The sequence below is a fragment of the Ptychodera flava genome, chromosome 21 (assembly GCF_041260155.1).
Source record: "Ptychodera flava strain L36383 chromosome 21, AS_Pfla_20210202, whole genome shotgun sequence".
Lineage (NCBI taxonomy): Eukaryota > Metazoa > Hemichordata > Enteropneusta > Ptychoderidae > Ptychodera > Ptychodera flava.
Genome location: NC_091948.1, coordinates 31,440,403 through 31,467,495, shown reverse-complemented (window position 1 = coordinate 31,467,495; position 27,093 = coordinate 31,440,403). Strand labels below are relative to the sequence as shown.

At 38.8% G+C, this 27,093-nt stretch overlaps 2 protein-coding genes across 2 annotated transcripts in view; one reads left to right on the top strand and one right to left on the bottom strand.

Moving 5' to 3' along the window:
- Positions 1-886: 886 nt before the first annotated feature.
- Positions 887-21,226, bottom strand: LOC139122024 (myelin expression factor 2-like). The gene is made up of 15 exons (XM_070687388.1): positions 21,071-21,226; positions 12,678-12,949; positions 12,377-12,429; positions 12,042-12,049; positions 11,648-11,741; positions 11,204-11,533; positions 10,525-10,678; positions 10,152-10,201; positions 9,169-9,220; positions 8,728-8,895; positions 7,954-8,124; positions 5,964-6,286; positions 2,947-2,998; positions 2,569-2,667; positions 887-1,983 (listed from the first exon to the last, which is right to left on the bottom strand). The coding sequence occupies exons 1-15, from the start codon at positions 21,151-21,153 to the stop codon at positions 1,922-1,924; spliced, it is 1,971 nt and encodes a 656-aa protein (XP_070543489.1). The 5' UTR covers positions 21,154-21,226; the 3' UTR covers positions 887-1,921.
- A 166-nt stretch (positions 21,227-21,392) lies between these two features.
- Positions 21,393-27,093, top strand: part of LOC139122023 (DNA-directed RNA polymerase III subunit RPC1-like) — a 43,580-nt gene continuing 37,879 nt past the window's right edge. Inside the window, exons 1-5 of the mRNA XM_070687387.1 lie at positions 21,393-21,596; positions 23,368-23,500; positions 23,879-24,028; positions 24,546-24,705; positions 26,775-26,929. Coding sequence (XP_070543488.1) covers positions 21,553-21,596; positions 23,368-23,500; positions 23,879-24,028; positions 24,546-24,705; positions 26,775-26,929 — 642 coding nt within the window. The 5' untranslated portion in view covers positions 21,393-21,552. The remainder of the gene's footprint in view (positions 21,597-23,367; positions 23,501-23,878; positions 24,029-24,545; positions 24,706-26,774; positions 26,930-27,093) is intronic.

The window sequence follows — 27,093 nt, the reverse complement described above, 5'->3', positions numbered from 1 at the left end:
AAAATAAAACTGGACCTAAGTATCCAACTCTTCTAACAAACTACAAACTTCTGTAAGACATGTTATTTTAACATTCATAAATGACCTTAACGACTTTTATTTTTCATACTTCATAACTGTACACCGATAACATTCCTTCTCTCCCTAAATGATGTAAATATAAATGCCCAGGGTATGCTGAGAAGATGAAACATCAATTCAAAATGCAAATTCAAGTTTGTAAACTTTGAAAACCTGGTCATCATACAAACTTCCTGCTGAAATCATCGAATTCACTGGTCATCGGGGGAAACACTGTGTACTTCGTTTTGATTCCTTTTCCAGTCAAATACAGCCATGACACTATATCTAACTAGCTGATACAGGTTACAGCTTTGTAGCCCACACTCGTGTTGTTCAAAGGGAAGCAAGTTGTACAACCTGTAATACAGCTGATACACACTACCCAATATTTACACACATCTAAAAGAGAAACACCTCAATATTTACACACATCTAAAGAGAAACACACAAGGTATTTCACAACCACACATTACCATCCGACAGAGAAACACAAGTGACAGATTGCGACGAGTGTTCATTTCCGATTGCCTGAAGACCTTGCCGCATACTTCATGGACAGAAATTTGTTTGCAGAAATAAATGTGAAGCAACGCTAATTAAAAACAAAACATATTGCACGGACAAATACACTGTGCTTTAAGTTGAAATTGAACCAACTTGGCATTAAAATTATTGTGAAGGTTGACAACCGAGTAAACAAGATGGTATTTTCTTAATATTGTTGTTGCACTCTGGCACTGTTTCACCTTAGACAGCTAAGACATTGGACTGAGACATCCACTTTCGCAAACCAAGTCAAAGACAGGATCGGAAGCTCTTCTTTGGGACAAAAATTCCATGATAACTTTATTGGTGCAGAACATCGGCTAAAATCACAATACCACAACAAGAGATAATATTTGCCAATTATGCTATATCTGATGTGGAAGAAAACAACATAATTTTGCTCATCAGTTCCAGCAACATGGGCCAGTATGAATTCCATGATCAGGAAAAGTCAACACATATTTTGCTAGATTAACAACTATTACAGGATGATGCCTTGTTGCAGAACTTGAGGTGATAAATCAAGAAGGTATGAAGTCTCTTGCTTACTCAATACAAACAAATACTTAACATGGCTTACAAAATACAAGCATCAACATATATACTATCAACAACACTGGTCTTCAAAACACCAAAAATAGATGCAGTTCGCTCTTGAAATTTTACGGTATATTCATAACTTGATCCCAATACAATGGAAACATAGAAACGATAAAAAGTATTCTACGCCGTCTAACCAGTCACAGGTGAGCAACTATTCCCATCATTGTGAAAGCGCTACAGCTGAGACCAGGCATACATATCACTGGATTTCCCCCATCAGTTAATGATGCAATACAAAAGTTCTTTATATAATTTCCTGCTGATAAAACACCTAAAGTACTGCTTCGTAAAAGCCCAACCATTTCTTCAAGTATCATGTTTTTTACATTATTTTACCAAACCTTGAGCAAAACTTCATCAAATTGCTGGAAAAACACTAACCTCTTAACGGACAAAAAAAAAAGAGATGAAAATATCAATATTTTAAAATCTGGAACAATTGAACACTACATATTAAGCACAAGCCATCTGCTCGTGAACTACAGCCATGATTTTAGCAGAATCAGAAGGTCAAGCCAACATTATCAACAGTGATGTACAAAAAACCACCACCGAACTTTTTCTTTGAATGACAAACAAGAGAATATTCAATGTTCACAAGCTTTGTTAAAATACCAGGGTGGACCTTCCATATTCGGTCTTTTCTGTCAAAAAAATAAAAAGGGGTAAAATGGGTGTCATAATTTCTCTGGACAATATCTACACAACTCTAACTTTTGTCAATGCGGACATCTATCTCACGTCCATCAACCCTGGCTCCATTCATCATGTCTGAAGAAAAAAATGTTAAGGAAAAAACTGAAAATGAGAGCTGTAACAATTAATTCACATTGAGAAGTGGTGACTAAGGTCATTAAGACACAAGGGGTAATGTTGCAATAGTTACAGATAAAATTTCATGGGTAAGAACGCAGAGCCAAACACGTTTGAGTCGGAAAAGTGACAATCCATTCAGGTCAATAGGCACAATGTTCTTCATGTGCAATTTGTTTTACTAGATCAAGAAAGATCACATCAATGACGATTACATATCAAGCTGAAAGATATCTTTTGGATTCTGAAACAACAATTACAAGGATAAAGGAATATATTAATTGGATGCAGTTTCTACAACTGGTATGCTTTTGAAAATGCGAAATTGTCTCATCAAAATCTGACTTTACACATAGGCATACAAAATAAGAATGATCCTGCACTGTAATGTAACACATTGTAAACAACATCACAGAACTTGTAATCCATTGAAATAACAGCTTCAGAATATTCTTCATAAGTTTAAAATCAAACTGACACTTCACATAATGTTGAATTACATTCCGCCCTCCTTGCCGCTGTGATACACTTATGAAAGGATACTGATTGCTCTCATAGCACCCTCTGGAGACTCAAACCTCACGGTGCCACATCCCTTGGACTTTCCACTTTCCATCTTAATTTCTGCATACATGACTCGACCTGGAGGAAAGAACACGGAACATTTCAAGACTCTTTGACCCTCGAATCCCATCACCGATTAATACACCTGACAATGACTTGCACATTTCTGCAAGTCTTGCGCAGACTCTTAATCAAACATACGATATCTTTAAATCTTCAACAATGGCCATCGTTTAGTAGGCTCGTGCTCATGGCTGGCAGAACTTGGAGGCTCATAACTTATACAAGTTGAATGCATCGAGTTGTAAGAATGTATGCTACTACTACCTTCAAACTAAACCTTAGAAGAACACTCACCAAACTCTCGGAACTTGTCTTTGAGCATTTGCCATGTGTATGCATATGGAAGCTGCAGGAGTATTAACAACGAACAACCATTAACATGACGAATTAATGCACTGAATTTATACAAAGGCATATCCTGTACACATGGAAATACAAACTTCTTCATACTCTTTCTCTCAAATGGTATTTATTTCTATGGTTTGTCTATGGACCCTGGTAGAAAGAGGTTTAACCTGCAAATTTCAGTCCCCAAGATAATACATCTCAAACTGGTCAATGTCTGAACACAGTGCTGAGTGTTTATAAATTGTGAACTGTCTCTTTTTGGAGCAGATTACTGTGGTTTTACGACTTATCCGGACACCAAACTTGCTAATTACCCAGCAACTTCGCTGATGATATTGAGACTTTGATCGGTAATTACCAAAGCACTTTGGTAATTCACCTCAAACTTGATACTCGATCTGGCTGCATGAGTGCTCCATGGGGTAAACAATGTGTATACAAAGTCACTGATAAGTATCATACTAGTGCCATAAACTAATTTATGACCAGGGGTTGGCATTCCACTGAACAGCATTCCTCAGTATTAAAAACCAACATATGTACATGTGTGCTGTTCGTCCGTGTTACATGTAAAATTCAACTATGGAGAGGTTCGGAGTATAGTGGGTCGTCAGAGTTTGTTAAATTACTTTTCGGAGCAGAAAAACTATTACAAACGTTAAAACAAGGGGACATTGGAATTCCTGTCACAGCATTGTGAGGAAAATCCTACATTAGGCCAGAGAAAAAAAAAATCTTGTTCATCGGATTTTTTGGACCAAGTCCCAGGAGCGGCGAGCGAAATTTTTTTTTTTTTTTTTTTTTTTAGGCCGAAGGTAAACGCGGTTCTCTGGCATTTTTGCACACATGCAGACAAGGCAAGATAATTGTTTCCCTTTTTACCAGAAATATCTCAGACAAGAAACACTGATACTGGTAACTGAATTCAATACTATATTTCCCAACAATAATATAGGCCATTACATTCACAGTTAGTGTTTGCACAACATATTCTGAGCATTTCAAAATTCTCTCAGAATAAAACTGAAATGTACAGCAAATCACTGAAATTCAACAATTCAGTATTGTCCTTTAATATTGTCCTGGTAGGACCTAGCATCTGAGTTTTTTTCATTTTACTTTGGCCCCATGTTTGGCCTCTTTTGTCTACATTAGGGTCATACTTTCACAACCAAGAAGAATTTTTGGTCAAAAACCTCTGTGTAGATTTCAAGTGTTTACCTACTATATATACACATTTTACACAATGGTCTAACAACACTGTACTGTGATCGGAATGAAGTTATATAGTCATCATTCAGATCGTACTTTAACATCGACGCAACCATGTGTTTGTCATTGCCGTAAATTTTTATACTTTCGATGCAATTTTCATTCAATCAGATGCACCGTCCATCTATATCTGCTGTCACGATCTTGTTGAACAAATCGCCGAACGTAATGTCAGGACAAACACTGAATAGCGTCTCTGGAACTAACTGTTGGCCATCACGTCGAATGTTGGCGATCAAATTAATACTCTTGATGTGACATGTACTAACCTTTACAAAACGAGCAAATTTCTGGCCAAATCGACCCACTTTGCGTCGTGATTCGCCAAATTCAGACGTCACAACAACGTGTTGGCGGTCAACTAAGTCCGAGCACGTATGAAGTCTCATTCAAAATCCCGTGCCCGCGAAAACCCGACACAGTGTAGGGCGCCACCAGCGGCAGTACTAAAAATATTTGTAATGCGGAAGTAAGAATTTGCCGGGATCCAAAAAAAAAAAAATTTCCAAATATGCCAAAGTAGAAGCGGCGATTCCGATGAACAATTTATTTTTTCTTCCTGGCCTTATCCAGTTTATTTTAATCCTATGACCCTCCGTCTCCGTCACTAGAATATTCCCACTCCACGCATCCGCCATTGGTTTTCCTCCTCTAAAACCTGCAGTTTCATTCATTTGAAGCAATTATCCTTTCATCTGTGAAGAGTTTTTACCGGTGACTATTACAACTTTCACTGCCAGTTGTTGTTTTCATAAGATGCAGACAATTTGATACTGAGGTACGCTGAGTTGCTTTTACGTGCAGGCAATGCAGATGCCACTTCACAGTTCACACTGTGCTGTTGATCGGCAAAGTACAAGACGTCTTTGTTTCACTTTTTTTTATTTCAAGATATGATTCATGTGAAAATTTTACCAAATGTCACTGATGGGATTGTGTTTTCAATTTCATTTGATGCAGGGATATGAAATACTGTGTCAGTTTAGCTCGGAATCGTTGCTGAGTTTTGCTGCCTTTTGGCAATGGTTGTCTATCAGCATAAATGTGATCGAAGAATGTCGTTCATGAAGATGAGAGATTGAAAATCTTTCTGTATTCTAGCTTCCTTTACAATTTCTTCAGGTGTAAGTCGATTTAAGAAAGAGATTGAAAGTTTGAGTGGTGTTCAATAATTGTGCCTAAATCAGCACGAATTGAGCGGAAAAAGTATTTAAGTAGGACTGTTCAATCAGGCATGATGTCCATTGAAGTTACAGAAATCTTTTTGGTGCAGTGGGCAGGTTTACTGCACATGCAAGTTGTATTTGTCCTGTGCCATTTTCATCACTTTGTTCAGCAATTTTTTGTATGGGTACACTGTTGAAACTTTGAGTGCAAACTCATGTCTCAAATTGGTTTATGCTATCACTGTATGCACTGAGATGTCGGCGTCTGTGTTTACACTTTGCCACCCATGGAGTTACTGCAGCCAGATCAAGTATCAAGTTTGAGGTGAATTACCAAAGTGCTTTGGTAATTACTGATCAAAGTCTCAATATCATCAGCGAAGTTTGCTGGGTAGATTAGTCAAGTTTGCGTGTCCGATAAGTCGCTAAACACATTAAAGCTATGTAAAGCCGCCATAGGTTTTATATCCTATTTGGCAAAACATGCGGATTTCAAAGTCACACAGATCAGCTGTTTATACTTACGTTTCTCACAAATATTTGACACCCTCCCTGCCTTCCTCCGCCTGACATCATACGTTCTCTGCCACTATCCATGGAGCTATATCCACCAGTGTTGCCGAAATTGGATCCAAGTCCACCTAAACCCATGCCGCCTGAACCACCTCCAGTGCCAAAACCACCACCCATACCTGATCCAAAGCCACTACCACCACCCCCGCCGCCCCCTCCACCGGCTCCAAAGTTACCCATGCCTCCTCCCATACCAGATCCGGACATCTCTCCAAATCCCATTCCTCCTCCACTTCCTCCAAATGAACCGCCAAGGTCACTCATCCCACTCATTCCTGTAATTGAAAACAGATAACAAACAAACACACAAAAAGTCCTGATTATCAGACAGATTCCATTGATTGAAGTATCTGTAAGATATTTTTGATGTCAGAAGATGTTGAAGACGTGTTTTCAAAGACTCTAAAACAATATAAAAAGCAATGTGTACAATATTTGCAATTATTAATATTCTACTCAAAGAGAAATCTGCCCTCTTAGAGGGAAATTATCAACATAACACCCTTTGACATCCCTGACAGCCTCTGTAATATGAGGTTATTACGAAAATACTGCAAAGGATGCACGAGGACATTGGCGCAGCGTATCGCCCGACGCGAAGCGGAGGGCGATGCGCGGCGCCAATGTCCGAGTGCATCCCTTGCAGTATTTTCGTAATAACCTTATTATTATACATCTTTCATTCGTGACTGGGGCATCAAATTGTCAGAGTAATGACCGTTTCCGTGCAATGTCAACAATTTTTCTTCCGATTTATAGCGCAAGTGTGGAACGCTATCTCGGACGCGCTTCTGCAAGTTCTGGATAGTTTGTGTGCACTACACTACTACGTACAGAGCGCGCGAGACATGTTCTGGCACTAGTCCAATGGGTCCCTTAAAACCGTTCAACAGTGAACGCGCAGATACAGCCGTAGGTGATGGGGCGCCTTGAAACCATACAAGTTATGGAACGGGCGTTTCGTGCGGCTTTTTTAGGGCACGCAAAATTCTATTGTTCTCGATGGTAGATGTATAATACCATACAATCCATCTGGTAGGTTTTTTGAATTGTACTTTGTGAGAGGCAGATGATGAAAAAAGATATCTTATTACTGTAGGTTGGCTAAAATTCAGCAAGTTTTGGACTCCACTCCTGCATTCTAAATGAATTTGTTCGACAGAGGTAATTCCTCAGCAAAGATTCAACAGACGTGAAATGATTTAAGATGACTGAATCTAATATATTAGGATGTTCTAGGTAATTTTCAGTAAAACATACTGCTATAAATTCACTAATGTTTGGACAGATCCTATTTCATTCAGTACAGTAATGGAAAATAAGTGTCAAGTAAGAAATTGCTACAGGTGTAAAATAAAATTTAAGTGGAACTACCACACTTTTTCCATTGCTTAGGTCACTGTGCCAAGTAGTAGTCCGACAGATGGTGAATATAAAACATGCATCTAAGACAACTATACTATACTGCAGGACACTGGAAACACTATTACATGTCCTTGAGAAAACCAAAAAGGCTAAAGTGACAGTTGAGACAGTTTCACACTCATAACACATTTTTACAGTTGTAGTATCAACTCTCATGATATTCTTAGAAGAATAGAAGTAAATATCATGCCCAACTACACTTTGACTTGAAAACATTATTGCTGTTGCTTATATTGCCCTTGAACAAACTGATCTACATTTCATATATCATTATTTGCTTTTGGTTTCAAACTGTAATTCATTATGATTAGCGTTTTTGACATGCTGTCAGCATAGCCAACTATTTGTATGCTAGTGCAATTTCATGTATGCAAAAATAACAATTTTCATGTCTAAGTTGAACGATCTAAGAGAAGATTAATTGAATAAGACAAACGAGCAAGTACAAAGAGGACAGGGAGATAGACTGATCAACAATGTGTTAACACATACACATGCTAGATATGTTTGTACTTGCCTCCCATCCCGCTAAGTCCACTGCTACCCATTCCAGATCCCATTCCGGATCCCATTCCAGATCCCATTCCGGATCCCATTCCGGATCCAAGGCCACTGCCCATCCCAGATCCCATTCCTCCGCCCATTCCTCCCATACTGCCCCCCATTCCTCCCATCCCACCCATACCACCTGTAAAGAGAAAACCAATTATTGAGCCAGTTTTTCCCTTTTTGTGCATATAGTCCTTTCCTTCTATTATATTGTGCTCATGACATTTCTGGTACCACAGGAGAAAATTTAGAGTTCAAATCATGAACATAAACATCCATACTCAAGACTAATGACGGGCCTTTTACAGATATATCAAGTCAATAGAACTTATGGCTGTAGTAGATACTTTGATTTACAAGTTCATTGAAAATCGAGCACACCTTCAACAAAATTCAGTTTGGTGATTGTCAACTGTACCCTCCTGGGAGAAAAAGGACTAACAGAAATGGGATCAGTGGACAGTGATTAAAAAGCAAAAATCTTCTCTAAAACTTCTTTGACATGTATATATCAAAATATGAATGTAAAGCTCTTAGCAGATGTGGGGTGAAAGCATTCACTCTTATTGACGTTGCATGTGACTTGTAAGATAAAGTCGGCAAGAGCAGAAGCAAGGTGAGTTCTCAGCGAAAAACATTCTCTCTGATATTCCTTTCAGCCAATTTCAATATGATGGATGATTTCATACTACATACTATTGCTACCAACAGAAAACTAGATGAAAATAGGATAAAATCTTACCTCCTCCCATTCCTCCTCCCATACCTCCACCCATGCCCATACCACTGCCACCACCGCCCCCTCCCATGCCTACTCCGGAACTGCCCATTCCCATCATTCCTTGGTTGCTGACACCTCCAGAGGTTGTGGCAAGCTCTGTCAGAGTCGGTCCAATTCCACTCAAACCAGCTATCATAGGGAAAAATAAGACAAAAATGTCAGAAACACTGTATCATCACAAATGACCAATGGATGTCAAGGACCAAAATCACTTTAACGTGTACAGAAACTGTTGCTTAGAGCAAAGTACTGAATTATCATATGCAGTATTTCATTATAATTCTGGACCGAGTACGTCACTGAACATATGTATACTTCCCCTTGAGACTTCCAGAGGTCAAAATTTGATAACCCGGCAAGAAAATGATGAGGATGTGATACAATATGGTACTGACAACTTACCTGGTAATGGTGGACCAAGGTCTAAATCCCTGTCTGCTTCTTTCAACTTATCCTACAACAATAAAGCATAAATGTTACTTGGAACAAACTTAGGCTGTTTAAAGAAAATTCTCTGTTTGCCATCCTTGGATTTTTGAAAAACCTAACAGCCAGCCAGCCAGGAAAAACAAAACAAACACAGACAAAACACACAAATGTATTATCATAGACTGATTTTTTACTTGGTTTCTTTTGGAAAAATAATATTTTCATTTGTAATAGTGTTAACATTGTGTTTCTTTTTTCTTAATTTTCTCTAAAAACCTACCAGCACGTGGATGGCAAACAAAGAATTTTATTTAAAGTGCCTGAAGTTGAAATTTTAAATGAATTGTTGCTGCAATCACCGGCATGGCCTGGTGGGAAGGAAGAAAACAGTCCACTTAATGCATATGTAGATTACCTTAAGACAATTAGTAGAAATCTTTTTTATGGTACTCGTACACCAATGCCTTGTTTACAGTTTTTATGCAACCATGCCAGTTTTCAAGAAGGGAATTTTGCTATGGGTGACACAAGACACCAAAGTCCCTCCCTTACTGTTTACCTTGACCCTATATGTTGTTATTAGTCAACACTGACATCAGTCCAATCAATTTTTTTAAATTTTGAATCACTTGTACCGCAAGTTAGAAATTTGATGCTGCCATAAAGGACATCTTTTGCATATGTTACAGGAGAGTATACAGACACATCAAAGATGTGTGTCACATTGTACACTCATTATTGCTTCTCGCATGCATTTTGACTGGCTATATCTTCATCGCAATTATTGTAGATATATCCTTGAAAATAAAACAAAAAATTCTGAAGAAATATTAACATAGAAATTTATAGAATTTTATAGGCTTATCTTCCACGTAAACAATATGTTTATTTCTTGATTCTATTATTACATCATCACACTGCAAAAGGATCAATTTATGGGCAGTAAAGAGACTCACCATTCTCAGCCTCATTGGCCTTTCATAAAGATTCTGGCCATTGAACATTGCTGTATATTGGAATTAAGGAAGACCACCAAAACAACTGAGAAACATTACTTATGGCTTCTCTTCACAGAAGCGCTAGTTTAAAACACTTTCAATCATGCTCTGTCCTGGCAATTTTAAATGTCTTGGTACAATTTTTGATGTTGGAAGCAAGTCATGGAACATCACCATAAACTACTGATGCTCGCACAAACACTGAAAATGACCTTTACACTGACCGTTCACACAGCACTTCTTTTAAGCATTAACCATTAGTCATGATAAATTCTATAGCGTTTCACTTCAGGTCATAAATCATTTGAACAAATGTTATGAGAAAGGATACACAGGGCTTGAACTGCTTCCATCGGGGTCTCAAAAGATATGGTAGCCATGCCTCTACTTTTGCCATCTCTGTCTGTCTTAATGTCTGCTCTCGTCACATTGCCAGCCATACGGAAGATATCCTTCAACTTCTGCCAGGTTACTTTGTAGTCCAGCTGAGCAGTGAGGTGTGTAAAAATACCACAATCTCTGTTATATAACAGCACTCATGTTTTTTCCTAAAAATGTACCTGGGGTGCTTAAGAGTTTACTGAAGACTAGTACAGTGTGATAATTGGAAACTAGAAAAAGTGGGAATTCACAAAGATATATCAACTTTCTCAGACAAGACAATATTTTTTTCTTTGCAAACAGCTGGTATAAAATGAGTGAACAGCCAGTCAATTTTGTTGGCTCCAAACTAACAATGAACACATGGGAAGTTACAATCAATTCACTCACATCTTAAATTCTTTATCAATGCCTACATCACACGTGATGCGCTTGTGCAAGTTTTGCAACTGTATTGTACTTAACGATTCAACATCATTGATGTCTATTGAAATTTGTATATTTTTCTCAGCACAATGTAGGCTATAACAATTGGAGAAGCTAGTTTCTGTTTATGCTGCATAAGTATTCTGTATAGAGATGCCTTCATCACAAATAACATCTTTTAAGTAATGAAAGAGTAGACTCACATTTGAAACAAATATGGTGTTGCTCACTTCATGTCTTCCAAGTCCAAGCTGTTGGAGGATTTGCTGGTTCAACCACATACTGTCATTGGCACCACCACCACCTCCACCTCCTCCCCCACCCCCACGTCCTCCTCCCATCATTCCCCCACCACCAAAATTACCTCCTCCCATACCACCTCCCATTCCACCCATGTTATCGATACCCATTCCCATTCCACCTCCCATTCTTCCTGGCGGTGCTGGCATAGGACCAGGACCTTGGGGACCCATTGGGCCTCTTTCACGTTCTTGTTGCCTCATAAATTTGCTAGTATGTCTGCCATCGGTGTCCTAGACAAGAACAATAAAAGCAAATGTAAACAGACAAGAATTTAATACCTCCTTGTTTGTGCGAAACATCAGTCCCATCGTGCTGTTAAAAACCATCAAAATATTGAAGCATACCTCTTTTACGATGAGAGCTCTTCCTTGAACGTCAGTTTTATTCATTTTGTTGATGGCTTTATCCATTGTTTCCTTGTCTTTAAAGTCAACCACACTGTAAACAATACAAAATGTTGAAATTTGCATGACAACTACACATTCATGATCAGTTATAAACAAAATCAGCAGTAATGGTGGCAAACGTCACAAAATATTATCCACCTGGCATGAAAAATTCTTACGAGAGGTACTTTTCTGCTAAACTAATTTCGACCATACCTTTGAGCTTGCATTAAAACAAACTGCAAATTCGACCACACATCAAAAACTGCAGACAAAACACACACTGAGTCCCTTCAAGGATTTGCCAAGAGCTTATAAATATTGCCAAGCGGTTAAAGAACTATCTACTTACCCACAACCCTGGAAACAGCAAGGTCAGCATCATCATAATGGAAACAAGAAAAGCAAGAGAATGGTTTGGATTTAAAAGCTAGCAGTTTCAAGTTATACACTGAACGCTATAGTAGATATCATTTTCACGATTTGAAAAAATAAGCATTCAATGATTCGTTTTCATTTACTGAATAAAATAAAATAGCAATGGTAAGGATGTTGATCAATACTCATTGCAAAATAATTTCAAACTATGTATGGGCCACTTGGAACAACATGTGCATGGTAAATTGCTAATTGAAGTTAAAAACTGAAAGCTCTTTTCCTTATGTTTGCATTAAAAATCATAGTTACCTTTGATTTTCCATCCATACCCATGAACAATTCAACATATGTTACTTCACCCACTGGAATAAAAAAGAGTGAATCAATGTGTACAATAAAGACTGTAACGCGGTTTTAGTTATTCTGCAAGCATTTCTACACAACCTTGCTGAATGTTCCCACTGCATGTTGTGTGATGAAAATCTAGAAATAACTTTGTGAATCAAACCACAAGTTCTGTCTATGTATACCGTTATCCAACTTTACAGGGGTTGTGTTTATAAGCACACATTTCTTCTAATATTGGTTATTATCAGCCAGCAGTACCTACCTTTGTCCCTGAATATGTCTTTTATCTCTTGCCATTTCATTTCATATGGCACATTGCTGATGAACACACGATTTGTGCCACTTCCTCTTCCTCCTCCTCCTCCTCGTCTATCACGATCTCTGTCCCTGTCCCTTCGGTCTCGATCATTTCTTCCTCGTGGAGTTCCACCACCAGTTCTTCTCCTGTCACGGTCCTTGTCTCTGTTGTCATGCCTTCTATCATCAGACCTTGACCTTGATCTCTGTATCGGTGACCTGGATCTCTCTTTTTCTCTGTGTAGATAGGTTGAATTTTAAGCAAAAAAAAATACATATGAACACTGTGGCAGCAAACTCATATACAGTAGAGAAATTTAAAATGCAACATAAAAAGGGATTTTCAAGATAGGAAACAAGAACATATCATACTGATGCAGTTTATGTGAGACTATGGTGAAACTAGGCAACATAACCATATTAAAAAGGTCAAGAGTGAATACAAACAAAAAAGGTGCACCGAGTATTCAGAGTTCTGGAACATAATGAACAGTCCGATATCCTGTGCTAACATAAGGATATGGAATACATTTATAGTTGTGTTTAACCCTTTTCCTGCCGAGCGCCCTTGTCCGTTATTTTGCCAAGTCAGTAGAAAACCGCCCCATAATATGTGCCTGTAAAAGATTGGCTCTCCTGCATGTTATCCTGCCAGGCATTTTGGCAGAAATCGCCCATTTTCAGGGTTGTTTTAGCCGTACTTATACGTGTTAGACTTCGATAATTTCTACATGCCCGTAGACAGGGGAAGGAGCTCAAGGGTTACTGCAGAAAAAAATTGAGGTCACCGGCTTTGTTTGCCCCTGGGAGTGCGTCATTTTATTGCCGTTTCATGTTTATTTTTTCGGAAATAAACTCCTTCAGTATTACGCACGTCCGCTAGGCACAAACATCACCTCACTCGTCTGTTAGTCAGAGACCCTGAGGGTCGTGCTAGGGGTGCAGCAGCACCGGCAAACCTGTCCTGTTTCCCCAGGGTAGGGTCAATTGAATACGTACCTTCAACGACTTGGCAGTGTAGCACAAAAACTACGTTTTTGCCGTTGTATTAACGACATGGCTGAGCCATTGAAGCACAGCTCCACGTAGTTTAGCCAGCTCAGTTGGGAGTTGGTTTACGAGTGTTACCGTTCATTACTGACTTAATCGAGTGGTCCTCAGTCAGGTACGGGTTTGTACCGACATGGCTTGGGCTGCAGCTAACCAGTGATAACCAGTCACTACACCCAAGTCTTCAGTTCACTTTTGCGATGCACGGGTGCAACGCAATATGCTTCCATTGTTCTAGCCATCGACGTGTCCACATGCCTGGCAGCCATATTGTACTGCTAGCTGGTTTGCATAACAAAAGCAGTCCCTGCTAAATGCAGGCGGTATCCCCGTAGCAGACTACACATTGACCTTATTGACCTTATGAATTCTCTGTACGCAAACAGCGTACGTAGTTACCAATGCGTCGGCAAGAGGATACGTTTGCCTGCAAACCAGAGCCAATACTTCGGACGATGGAATAAATAAAAAATCCAAGCTACGTCCATTGAATGGCACGGCCAAGGCGGTGAAGGACGTTGCCTGGCTTGAACTTGCAGAGCTGAAGCCCAGCTTAGTACGTCGGACACCAGTTTGTAATGGTATTTCCGAGTCGTTCACATCCGTTCCATCGGAGGAACAAGTCGAGCCGTCCCGTCAAAAATACGTTCTCATTTTCAGTCACGCACAACTGAATAAGTGACTTTCGTCTCGCACCATCGGCATATCTGCCAAGTCGTTTACAAGAGGTAGCCTTCTAGATTAGCATTGCCGAGTTGGTCAAGTTCGGCAGCAATCTCTATAGTGCCAGGCAGCCAAGTACGTCCAACTCCGCCAGAAAACGTCACCATGCTATCCTGCCAAGTCCGCTAAAAAGCGGTAAAAAAAAACAGCCCCCCTCGGGTGTGGGGACTGGCGGACAGGTTTCTGCACCTTTCCCTGTCTATCGACTCCCTGCGAACCCATTTCGAGGGGAAAGGCGTTCCTTGTCAGAAAACCTCTCCTCGGATGACCCCTAAACGCACAGGGGATAGCAAAACGTAGTGCCGTCGACTTGGCAGGAAAGGCAGGGTTCGCGGTAGAGGTCGCCACAGTCGCAAAATGCGACTAAAACTTGTTTGTGGCGAACAAAAACCCATCGGCAATCGCCACGATCTCAAAAGTGTGGCGACAGCTGATTTCTATAGTCGAAATTGATAAAACTATTAAACAGTCCAAATCTTAATGCTTTTCCACTGATATGCTAAAGAAAACATAAAAAACTCTTTATTTAAAGCACTTACTTGAAACTGTAAAGGAAGACAAAATACAGAAAACAGTTACAATTACATTCTCGCGATCTTGATCTCCATGAACTGGCATTCCGATCACGTTGATACACGATAGACAACCATAGCCAAAAGCAGCAAAACTCAGCGACGATTCCGAGCTTTATTGACACAGTATTTCATATCGGAGTATCAAATCAAACTGATTACACAATCCCTGGATCAGCGACATTTTTGTGAAATTTCCACATTAATCATAACTTGAAAAAAGTAAACATGAAACAAAGACGTCGTATGCTGTCAATCAACAGCGTAGTGTGAACCGTAAACTGACTGGCATGGCATGTGCATTGACTACAAGCAAGTCCACATTGCAATATCAAACGGTCTACATCTTGTGAAAACAACGACATAGCATTGTAAGTCGTAATAGTCACCGGTAAAACCTCTTCACTGATGAAAGGATAATAGCGTCAAACAAATGAAATTGCATATTTAGGGAAGGAAAACCAAAGTCGCATCGTGGCCTTGAGTGAGAATAACAATGGCGGATGTCCGGAGTGGGACTATTCTATTTAGGTAACGGGGTACGGAGGGACACAGATTCATAAAGGTACTGGCAAAACGTGCCATTTTCGTAAGGATGCTGTCGCGGGAACTTTAATGTCTCATTGTTGCAACACCTTTTTAATAGTATTTCTGATCGGAAAAGTAACTTTACTAACTGTAATGATCTATTATACGCTCATCACCTTTCTGTATCGGGTTTAACTAGTGTAGGCATGTAAAGTAAAGTGAAGTAAGCCTTTATTGAAATCCTATCCCAATTGGGGATCTTGATCATAAAGTGCAATACAGGTTTTGCAAAATCAACAACAAAGAGTATATATAGATGAGGATGTAACATGTTCATCAATATTTTACTCATTTTTATTTTGGTCTGAGTTAAAACAATTTTCCCAAATCACATAATGATGATTTGACTGTTCTTGAAAAATGTTTATAAGGTCTTGTGTGTCTCTGAATGTGTTTTTACAAATGTTTAGTTTACTTAAAGATCATGTCTACTGTCTGTGTAGCCTTTGCAGTGAAAAAAGAAATGTATAGTCTCATGACTCATATATATATATATATATATATATATATATATATATATATATATATATATATATATAATATATATATATATATGTATATGTGTATGCATTTATGAATGTATCACATCAAAAACTTGAAGACTGAAGCATGTTTCTACCAGTATTTAGTATGTGTGGCTAATGAAAGTTGTGTGTGGCTAATAAAATTAGGACCAAATTAGCCACACTGAGTAAGTGTGGCTACTAACTTGAAATCCTACCGCTAACCCTGGAAAGGGGGTACCCAAAAAGGGTCCGATTTCCACCGGGTTGGAGAGAATAACGGTCACCAGTGCTTAGATTCTGGCTACACCGAATTTCAAGCGGATTTTCACCGACTTGGCAGGAAAAGGGATATAGTTGTCATTTTGTTATGGTTCTGTTACAATTATTTGAAAATAGCTAAAATGGTAAAAATTCTTACTCCACTAGCTCAAACTGTGAATGTCATATTTTCAAGCTTATGTATAAGAAAGGACAGCACAACTGATAACCCTATTTCATGCCACAACAATCACCAACTATTCTGCCAAGTCCATAAAAGGCAGCATTGTGCCGATAGCTTTCTTCATCAACTTTGCATCTCTCATACAGGAGAATGCAATGTAGTAACTGGACTGTATGCATTAAGCCTTCTTCTGTCCTGACGTTGAGCAGGTGCAGCCCAGTCAAGCAATGTGGTTTTCTACATGTTTGGTTTGGGCCTGGCAAGACTTTTGTGGTTGCATCAGTGTACGCAACACATTAGAGAGAGTGTCTATTGAGCCACAGCCTGTGTGGGAGTCTAAAAATGTCCTTGTGCTAAGTTTTGTCACTCAAGAACACTAAAAACACCTAAACATGCCTTGCTTTGCTGTTTACAGAGTGCAAAATACAAGGTAGAAGAATACTCCACATTGACAATAAAACTATAATACAAAACAATGCTCATTAACATAATTTGCCTAATAAATAAATTCCATTTTTGCATCTTGCATTAATTTTGGCTCTTACATGTGGCAATAATGAATTTTACTGACTACATAGCCAGAGTTCTCCCCAGGCCGTTTAACAGGATCGGCGCCGATCCTTTATTTTTTTCTCCCGATCCTTTATTTTTCATGCCGATCCTCTTTCATGTCCGCTGATACTCTTTTTAAATGTGGCTGAACTTGAAGTCTTTGTTTCTCGGCGGCAATTTTGTCACTTTTATTTCAGCGAGCGTATCAAGTGTGAAACGGCTCTAATGTGGCGATAATACGACGTGCCAGATGATTAAAAGGTTTATTCCATCGCCAAAATGTGTGAAATGGTTAGACTGTTCTCCTTTCATGTCGATGCTTTAGGTGTTTTACACACAATGAGGCAGGGTTATTGGGTGCAAAGCACCTAGTGTTGTGCTTGTCTGTGCCGAGGAGAATAAATGGGCCGGCCGTAGTGCAAATGAACATCGGCTAAGACGGATGAAACTTAAATTAAAAAAGCATGAAATGTGTTACGCTTCCGATTGTACAGACAACGGCCATTTTATACAACGGACATGGAGTATACTCAGTGAAAGGCTCGGTGTTGCATCTTTGCCAGCGGGCACTCAGTCAAAGCATCTATACTATAGGCAACTGGTTGAACTGCCGTTGCCACCAATGTCTCGCACTGGTAAGGATCCGAAGGTCAGGAAAGTGATTTCGATCAGAAGTGGCTGAAATCGTACGATTGGTTGAGACAAACATCAAAGGCAAAAATGTATGGTACTGCCGCGTAGTCAGATCGTTGCGTGTCCGAGTTAGCCATTTCAAGATCTGTGTACGTCAACATGACATTGAAGCCATGTGTGTCACTTCGTGTCACGCATTCGCAACCTGCATGAATTCGATTGAGTTAGAGAAACAATTGCACTTGATCCAGTTTCAAAACCCATGACCCATTTTCCAATATTCAAGCATCATGAAATGAAATAAAAAGGAACTGCATGAGCTAAAATAATCATTTCGTATCATCTGAATACAGCAGCTATGTATGTACGCTAAAGAATAGGTTCAATGGTCGCGTATGTTCAAGTGTGCTCCATACTATGCATGGCGGCCGACACCGCGCTGTTGTCGAAGTTTCGTACGTTTGTCGAAGTAGACGTCGACGCGATTTCAAATCTTTTTCTTGAAAATACACGGTATCAACATTTTCAGGCTTCTCTTTATTATGAATCGAGTTTTAAAGTCAACATATTTCTCTGCAGGCATGCTCTGCTGACTCCGAATTGTAACTGTGTAAGTGCAATATTCAGTCCCGTATGAAATTGTCTGTGTAAACTGTTTTGCCATGGACGTTTCAAAAAGACGTCCATGGTAAACTTTTAGCAATCTGGCTACAGACAAACTTGTAGTAACAGAGGAACACATAAAAACGTCTGATTTTGAATGTTATTCTAGAGAGAACTGGAAGACTTTGAATGAAAATATGGATGTAATATATGAAGTGCTTAAAGTGCTTAAAAGATTTTAAAGTGCTTAAAAGATTTTACTTTATCCTTTTATTGTGGGATTTTTTCCGATGCTATGGAGTGATGTCAGGGCATGAGATTTAAAAAGTGCTGGTGAGCTGAAAATCACTCTCCTAAAATTATCTGCGGGAGTGTTACGAGAGAGTGATAAAACTACTCCCCTGAAATGCATAGGGAGAGTGAAGCAAATAAAAAGAATTATGAAATCGTTAATTGTGTCTTGTGCATTCTAATTGAGAATATCTATTTTTACTTTTTTTTCTTATTTTTTGTTTTTGTTATATTTGTTTGTTATAGGAACTTAATGTAAGTATTATTATAGTAAGAACCAGTATCGGCAATACAGTCCTGATCACTGGACAAGTCACAGAATACAGACAACTTGCTGTGCTATGATATACCGGTAACACTATCGATATAGCACTCTGTAATTAACATTATTTATAACCACCTCTTAGCTAATTACAATCTACGATGATCATTTCTGTTGACAAAATAATTTTTCTTTTCATCGCTTCAGAAGTTTTACATACTTCACAATTTTCTCTTGTTGCACTCCTCTCAGAACGTCTACTTTTGAAGTTCGATATCGCGATGCTCTTTTGTTTGCAAGGCTGGTTTTCGCCCGAGTGCTCATGGGTTGAATGAGATTACAATGGCCGCGCGGATACGAACGCTTCCCTCGCATAGAGTGAGAAAACTAGGCTTTGGCTAAGTTTATAAGCGCGGCTGAGCACATCGTGTACCTAGGCGAGGTGGGTGTGCTCGAAAACGAAGATCAGTGCAAGTTTTGGATTCAAAATCGGCTGTTTTCGGCAGAGAAACTGCGCGCCGTATTTCCGAGGAGGTTTTCATAGTACGCATAATATGAGAGCGGCGATCGTGCATCAACGTCTTCAAATATTTCTCCAAACTGCATATTCAATTCTTGTCGAAATCTCTGTGCTCCTAATTCATCCAGAATACGGTTCTTCCTAATTATGAAGTCAGCTAAACGCTTTTCAAGAAAATAAGTACGAACAAATGAGGAGGATCGCAAAATTCGTGTTGATTGAATTGCCTGTAATGATCTATGGGAGCGCCCGCTCCGGACAGATGCCAGGCTTACTTTCAATATAGTCCTGGTTGCGTACTCTGTACAGACATCGCATATAAAGCAACACAATTGATGAGTTTTTACTAGCCACGGCCACGGCTAATCCCCTGTAGGGACCATGTATAGCAAAGCTTAGAAATAGAAGACACGGTATTGGCACACGTACGCATGGCCTTTGTTTCTCTTGTTCATATGTTCGCTACAATTTAATTAATTTTTACAAAAAGAAGCTGAAAGTCTGCAGGCTGTAGCCTGTCATTCCGATGATGAACACGTGCTCAGACGCCAGTTTTTTTGCAGTGCATTCATTCTGTGAACATGTCGCAGTCCTGTCCAAGTTGCCACGCGAGCGGAAAATCGTTCGCGTGGATTTTGATTTGCGCGAGCGCTAGGCGAGCGGAGAGCGAATCGCTCGCCTCAAATCTCATGCCCTGTGATGTGTGAATTGCATAATTAACATAAAATTCACATAGTTATTGTTATGCAAATTAGTCGATCCTGTTTCAGAAACTTCTGGGGAGAACACTGATAGCATAGTCGGCCCTGAATGCTAGCTTCTTGGGAGCCTGAAAATCTATGCAATTTCCACCAACTTGACAGTATTTAGATTAGGACAATATTTAGATTAACACAGTTCCAACAACTCCAAAAACTTTGTCTTTTTTCTGTGATAAAAATATTTTAGATGGGCCTGGGACCAGAAGAACAGAAGCAGGCTAATTAGAAGTAAAATGCAAATGCAATTATTATATTCTAACAACTTGTGCCCGGACTGATAAACTGAATAACGTGGGATTCAAACAATTCTTTATACAGCATACTAGTTCGCCTTCGAGAACCACTTCACTACAGTAGTTATGAAGAGTAGCAAATTTATGCTTCAAGCTAAAATATATTCTTCGAACACCGAGCTCATTTCAAACGTTACGTACAGGGGCCGAAGAAGCCTCAAGTCAACGGCAAAAAGTGGCTGTTTATGTAGCAAAATCACATGGCCATGGACATGCCATTGCAGACAATAGCCTGACACTGACAGTTTTGGACCATCCGTATTTCCACAAAATATCTCGAACGCTATAAAAAAAGCGAAATACTGCAATTTCGTCGCATTACTGGAAAAAATACTCTTACTGAACACACGCTGGTCCCTTAGCCTCCTAAAGATACGCCCAATGTGAAGGTAAAAAGGAAAGGACGAAACGAAAATGACACCGCTTTCATGGTTTTGCTGCATTTTTGAAAGGAGTGCGGCATGCTCGTGACACCAAGATAGATAAAAAGGCCTTGTCTCAGAAAACACGGTCCAAACATGCATAATTTGCAGAATAATAGTAACTTTCATCTAATAATTACCCATTTTCATTATTTTCAGCGAAATCTTCGCTGAAATTTTGCTCTTCTTCGATAATTTCAACTCCTGGCGATCCCGGCTCCATTTTTAAGTTCCTCTGAAAGCGTGTCTTGTCCTCGAACGAAGCATTACACTAAAAATATTTACCTGTAAAGAAGATCTTTCGTAGTGGGAAGAAAGTATTAAATCGCAGTTTTTCATAATTTTTACGCTCTTTTAAGCTTTTTCAAATATTTAGTACAAAAATGCCCCTTAAAGCTCTTCAAACAAAAAAATTATATGACCTGCAACGTTCTGTAAAATAGTCGTGCCGAGGACGAGGACAGCTTCCGTTGCATGCTGTACAAACTCATCTCGTTATATTCACAGCTCCTGTTGTGTTGTTTTTCTACGATGTATAATCCGTGGCCCATAAGGGAGAATCTAGTGTAAGAATAGTCGTGTTTTCAATATACTAGTACGTTCCATCGCGGCAGTCGGCAAAATGGTCAAGGAACAGTTCAGAGAGACAGACGTTGCCAAAAGAATGTAAGTATATTATACGAGTACGCGTAGGTCAGCGATTCGAGCGAATCAAGGGACATATGAGGTGGGGGGGGGGAGTCGGGAGGGTGATGTCACAACAATCAAAATCATAACGATTTATACAATATTGTAAATTAACCAGAGCCGTGTCTGATTGAATTGGATGCGTGTAGGCATGATTTGCACCTTGCTGCAGTTTCGTAGCCGGCCCCGCAGCTCCCCTTTGTGTGGGGGAGATGGCACAAAAAATCTTCAATCAAGGGGAGTTGCGGGGCTATGAAACTGCTCCAAGATTTGCACCGTGCTACCAGCAAACCACTGTTGGCGTTCAGAGAAAATGCAAGGACAATCCAGTACACCCTACAGTGGAGAATCTGCACTGTAACTAAATTACTGTCCCTCCCGTGCTAAAATCCAGGTCATAAAAGTCAAGAAATCTGTGTAGCCCTTACATAAGCATCAGCTGTCAGAGAGTCGTCAGAAATACACTTTTCCTCATGTCAGTGTTGTCTAGAATCATATCATAGCTTTGTTAATACCACTTACAAGTGAATTTTTTGACGCCATACCCCAGATTATTACTGACAACATATCTGATTTTCCAGTATTGTGGCCCTGGATGCTTTCTGCTGTACATCTATAATCCACTGGCATTGCCAAAACTCAAAAATAATAGTCATAATGTACCCCCTCATGGCCCATGATAGGCTCAAGCAAACTTTGCACTCCATATATACATGGCTTCGCCTGGTACATTATGTCATGCAAAGTTTGCTTAATCCAGTATGGGCTGGGAGGGGTTACATCATTGCTTGAATATGCTGAAACCTTGAAATTGTGCAAATTCTATCTGGTATGTTGGTAATGTATATATTAATATTTTGACTTGGTATATTTGACGTACACTTACATGTATCTCTCAATGACAAGCATTTCCCTTTTGTGGGTACAAAATTAAAAAGTGACCTGTATTTCAATACATTCGGTTACCTTTCATCTTACATTCACCTATGACAGAAATCTTCCTCATTGTTTGTATTCCCTAGCAGGGAGATTCAATAGTGCTTTACTGTCAGTGATTCCTATGTAGAAAAACACATTTGAAGATGAAAAATGTTCACTGTTTAACCTGGTAACTCAAGGATCAACTCCTACTTTGACTTGAGGAGTATGCTACACATTTGAAATTGAAATGAAAAATCTGACTATCATGCTTTGAAACTTGATAGTAAAATTTTGCATCAGGGGCTTTTGTAGCCAGCTCAAGATACTAGTATTTGATCCTAAAAGCCCACTCAGAACGTATTTGTTACAAAAGTATGTCATGTGAAAATTATTGATAATGCCTATTAAACAGCATGTAATTGATTGTGACCGTTTTGTTGCAAGTTTTTCTCCTTTGTCTGTTACAAATAGATTCCTTTAACAGTATTACAGTTTTCATAAATTAATAATACCAACAAATTACCAAATTTATTATACCAATAAAGAACTATTGCAGCGGTTTTATTCTGATAATACAGAGTACATGATTTGAAACTTACTGTAAATGGCCATATACATGTATATTGTCCTTTATTATTACAACAGTGTTGAAATAGTTAATACAGAAGGGAACCATATAAGGTGACGTTTAAAAACAGGTAACATTACCAGTTTTACTAGTGTATGCAACTAGTGATAAAACTCTCAGTAATATTAAAGGACCAATGTCTGAGAATAAAATTGAATAACTTACTGTTATCTTTATGATATGATTTACTTTTGAATACAGAAGCCATGTTTGTTTTGGTGTGATGTCTTCTGAAGACATGAGGCAGCATGCTCACATCCAGTGTGTTAGCAAAAACTTGTACACTCAAGATACTCGCAAACCAATTGCTTACGGAGTGTTGGACCACAGGATGGTAAGCTCTGGTAAACTTAAAGCACCCTCTCTCGATCAAAAGTATTTCAACATGAAGCCACATCACAACACCAGTGTATTTATGATAGGTAATGATGACGTTAGTTACTTCACAGTGATGGCTCGGCCACAATACAGTGCTTTTCGTGACAACAAGACAATCATTGTAAACTCAGAGTGTCAATTTGATTATTAGCAAGACTATCCTGCAGATGACAAGAATTGCCATTTGAGCAGAGTTTATTAACATCCATTCTCTCTATTGAAGGATATTTTGATCCATGTCAACATTACCTAACGATCAAACAAGGATATTTGTAGTTCAATATTTATCCTTTCAAGCAATACAGTTCATTCTATTTTTATGTGATATCATCAGGGTACAAGTGAGAAAGAGAACCCATGTGAAACCTGCGGTAAAAATCTGTCAGATTGTGTCGGCCATTTTGGATTTGTGGATCTTGAATTACCAGTATTCCACATCGGTTACTTCAGGTCAATCATATCCATTCTTCAAGTTATATGCAAGGTAAGGCAATGGATGTGATTAGACAGAACAGGATTAAATCACCGTTGGTAGACATGCCCACATGTCATTGTTTATATTTTTGTAATAATTGTGTAACTGTTGAACTCCCAATCAAGTATTGTCAGCCAAGGAGGAAACAGTGTTTGGATTCTGAAGTTGTTACTGTGGTATAGAACCACTGTACATTTGATTTTAGTATTCAAGGCAGAAATCTGCTATTAGCAGTAGTACGGCTAGCCAGAATGAGTATAAATATTTGATGGCTTGGTTTTCTAGCATCTACCAAAGATGGTAGCATATTATTTAAGTTTATCGTCAACATCTACCCTAACAATAGATCTGTGCTGTCAATGAATAAGCCTGTGGCAGTCAGCTGAGGAGAATAGCATCAAATCACTTGCAACAAGTGTATCCAAATGAGTTAGACCCATAAAAAGGGACTCAACATTGTAGGAACAATGAGATTTAATGCATAGAGTGGCATATCATGGTTTTGTTTCTGTTTTGTGTCTTACAGACTTGCAGTAGAGTTTTGCTAGGAACTGATGACAAGAGAACGTTTTTGGATGTACTAAAGAAACCTGGTCTAGCGTACCTTCAAAAAAGAGGCCTTAGAAAGAAAGTCAATGAGAAGGCCAGGAAAATACAGTATTGTCCTCATTGTGGAGCTTTGAATGGTATGATTATAATAAATGTTATCTTATATTATCCTCAATGTAACAAGTGATGTTATTACCTGTATGTACATATATTATTATGATGTGTCAGTTGTGTCTGCAACCACACCAAATCAATATTCAAAAAAAAGAGATTCTAAATTTCATGGATACGGAACTCAAAATGAAGAGTGCTTGATTTTGATATCTTTAGCGTATCCAAACAGAACAGGCAGGTTTATATTTCTGGCCGCAATGACCCACAAAAAGCGACATCGGTATATCCTTGGCATTGTGTAGGCTATCTATCGTGAAAGTAGACCACATTTGTCTTTTCACTTCAATTTGATGCATAAATGAAGAGATGGATATTTCAGTTGATAATTTCGTTTTATAGAAGAAAAAAACATTTAGTCAAGATCTCTAAATTACCGGCATCGGAGACCTTTGATACACATGTGAACTGTTTATTTTGTCGCTATTATCAAGTAAGAAGCAATCACATACTTAGAAAATGCATATTAATTGGCAATGTTGACTATGAAGTGACTGCGCATGCGTGCCTTGCTAAATTGGTTGATTGATTCATTCATGATTTACTTACCAATAAAAAAGACCAATAAGAGAGATTTATTGTTTTATCGCTTGAAGGTTAAATTCAACAATGGTGAAACCACGAGGTGGGCTCATCCTTGGACCATCCATTCACAGCCTTGGTCTTAGCCTTGATGAAAGACCAATAAAACCAGCATTATTGTTAACTTTGAATCATGTGACCCTATCATCCGTTTTGTGAGGGATTTCATCATTATAAATTATGAATCTGTATACTAAACTGCTGATGCTAAAGATATTCATAGACTGTCACCATCCTCACCGGCGTACATAATGGGCCTTTTTTATTAGCTCCTACAACAACAGAGCCAAGTGAGGCTACTAGCTAGCGTAAGCCAGTGTGGACTGTTAACACTTGTGTTTATTGAATTTTCGATTCTTCACATTAGCTGTCAGGTCTCCACCTACAAGTTTTCAATTGCCATTGCAATTGGTGACAACCCTGTCAGCTTTCCTAATGATAAACTAATCTGTCAACAGACCTGATAGCCAATGGGAAAAACTGGAAGAAAAAAATTGTTAAATACAATCCGAGCCAGTTTACGCCAGCTCATAGCCTTACTTTTCTTTGCTTTGTTGTTGAGGGCGCCAGTAAAACAGATCTCAGTACATAGGACTGTATAAGAGTCTAATATGTTGTATACCAGCTTTTGATTACTTATGTGCGGTGGTGTGAATTCAGTAAATGCAACCATCTGTGACCGAATTGAAATGAAACAGTGAGCGACCTACTTCAATCATTCTATGAGGAAACTGTTTCTAGGTGCAGATATCTAAGCGCGTAGTAGTCAAATAGTAAGTAAGTAACTAAGATAGTATGTACCTCAAAAGTGAAAGACTTAAACTTTTGCCCAAACTTTCTCAATAAAACTTTGAACCATTCTCATACCAAATCTCAGCGCTTATTGTGCAGATTTTGGTAATAGAGAAATAATTACCTGAAATTTACTGGTATTTGAAGTTCAAAATGACCGCCATCCCTGTGTTAACTCTACAGGGAAAAATAAAATTGTCAGTTTTTGAAAAACTAATTTATCTTACTCCAAGAGCTTTAAAATGAGCACCCACAAGTTTTACATCAGTATTGTAAAAATTTGAGGGTCCAAATATCTGTCCCTGAGGCACATTCTACTGTACATGTAAGTGAAAATCTTTTGTGTACCAATATTCATAAATATAGTAGTCCATGATTTACAGAATTAAATTGATTACCATGTTTCCATTGGAGGAGGGGAGCCCACTCATGATGCAATTATGCAATTTGCATCTCTGTTTTAATATTGATGTAATGTTTTGAATCCCCTGTCGCCATTCATATGGCATTTATAGTGAGATAGTATTGTTTTCTATGGCTAGAAATAGTAGAATGAAGAGGAAGCCATGGAGGAAAATCTTATTTTTCACAGCCATGGTGTTTCGACTGTTTTTCCATTGTTAGCATATGCACCACTAAAATGAACCATATCACTTCACAGGACAAGTCAAGAAATGCGGACTGTTGAAGATCGTACATGATAAATTCAAGAGCAGTAAAAAAATTGTAGATCCAGTGGTATCGGAATTCCATGCATCTTTCAGCACTGCCATCGAACACAACAAGGAAATTGAAACCTTGCTTAGCAGGGCACAGGTATGTTCATATTGAGCACAAAGATAAGGTCTCTGTTTTTAAGGTAGCTACATACCTTTTAGACACTTTCAGATTTTTACCTTCTCGTGTCTATTTATAGACAGAGAAGGTATTAGAATTGAAAACCAATATGCTACTGTCAAGAACTTCCGTCTGTCAAGACT

Excerpts from the sequence above, each read along its gene's own strand:
- LOC139122024 (XM_070687388.1), bottom strand. The coding sequence starts at position 21,153 with ATGGAGCCGGGATCGCCAGGAGTTGAAATTATCGAAGAAGAGCAAAAT. Across the intron at positions 12,430-12,677 it reads AGACATATTCAGGGACAAAG|TGGGTGAAGTAACATATGTT; the intron begins GTAGGTACTGCT and ends TTTTTATTCCAG. Across the intron at positions 2,999-5,963 it reads GTCAAATATTTGTGAGAAAC|CTTCCATATGCATACACATG; the intron begins GTAAGTATAAAC and ends ATACTCCTGCAG.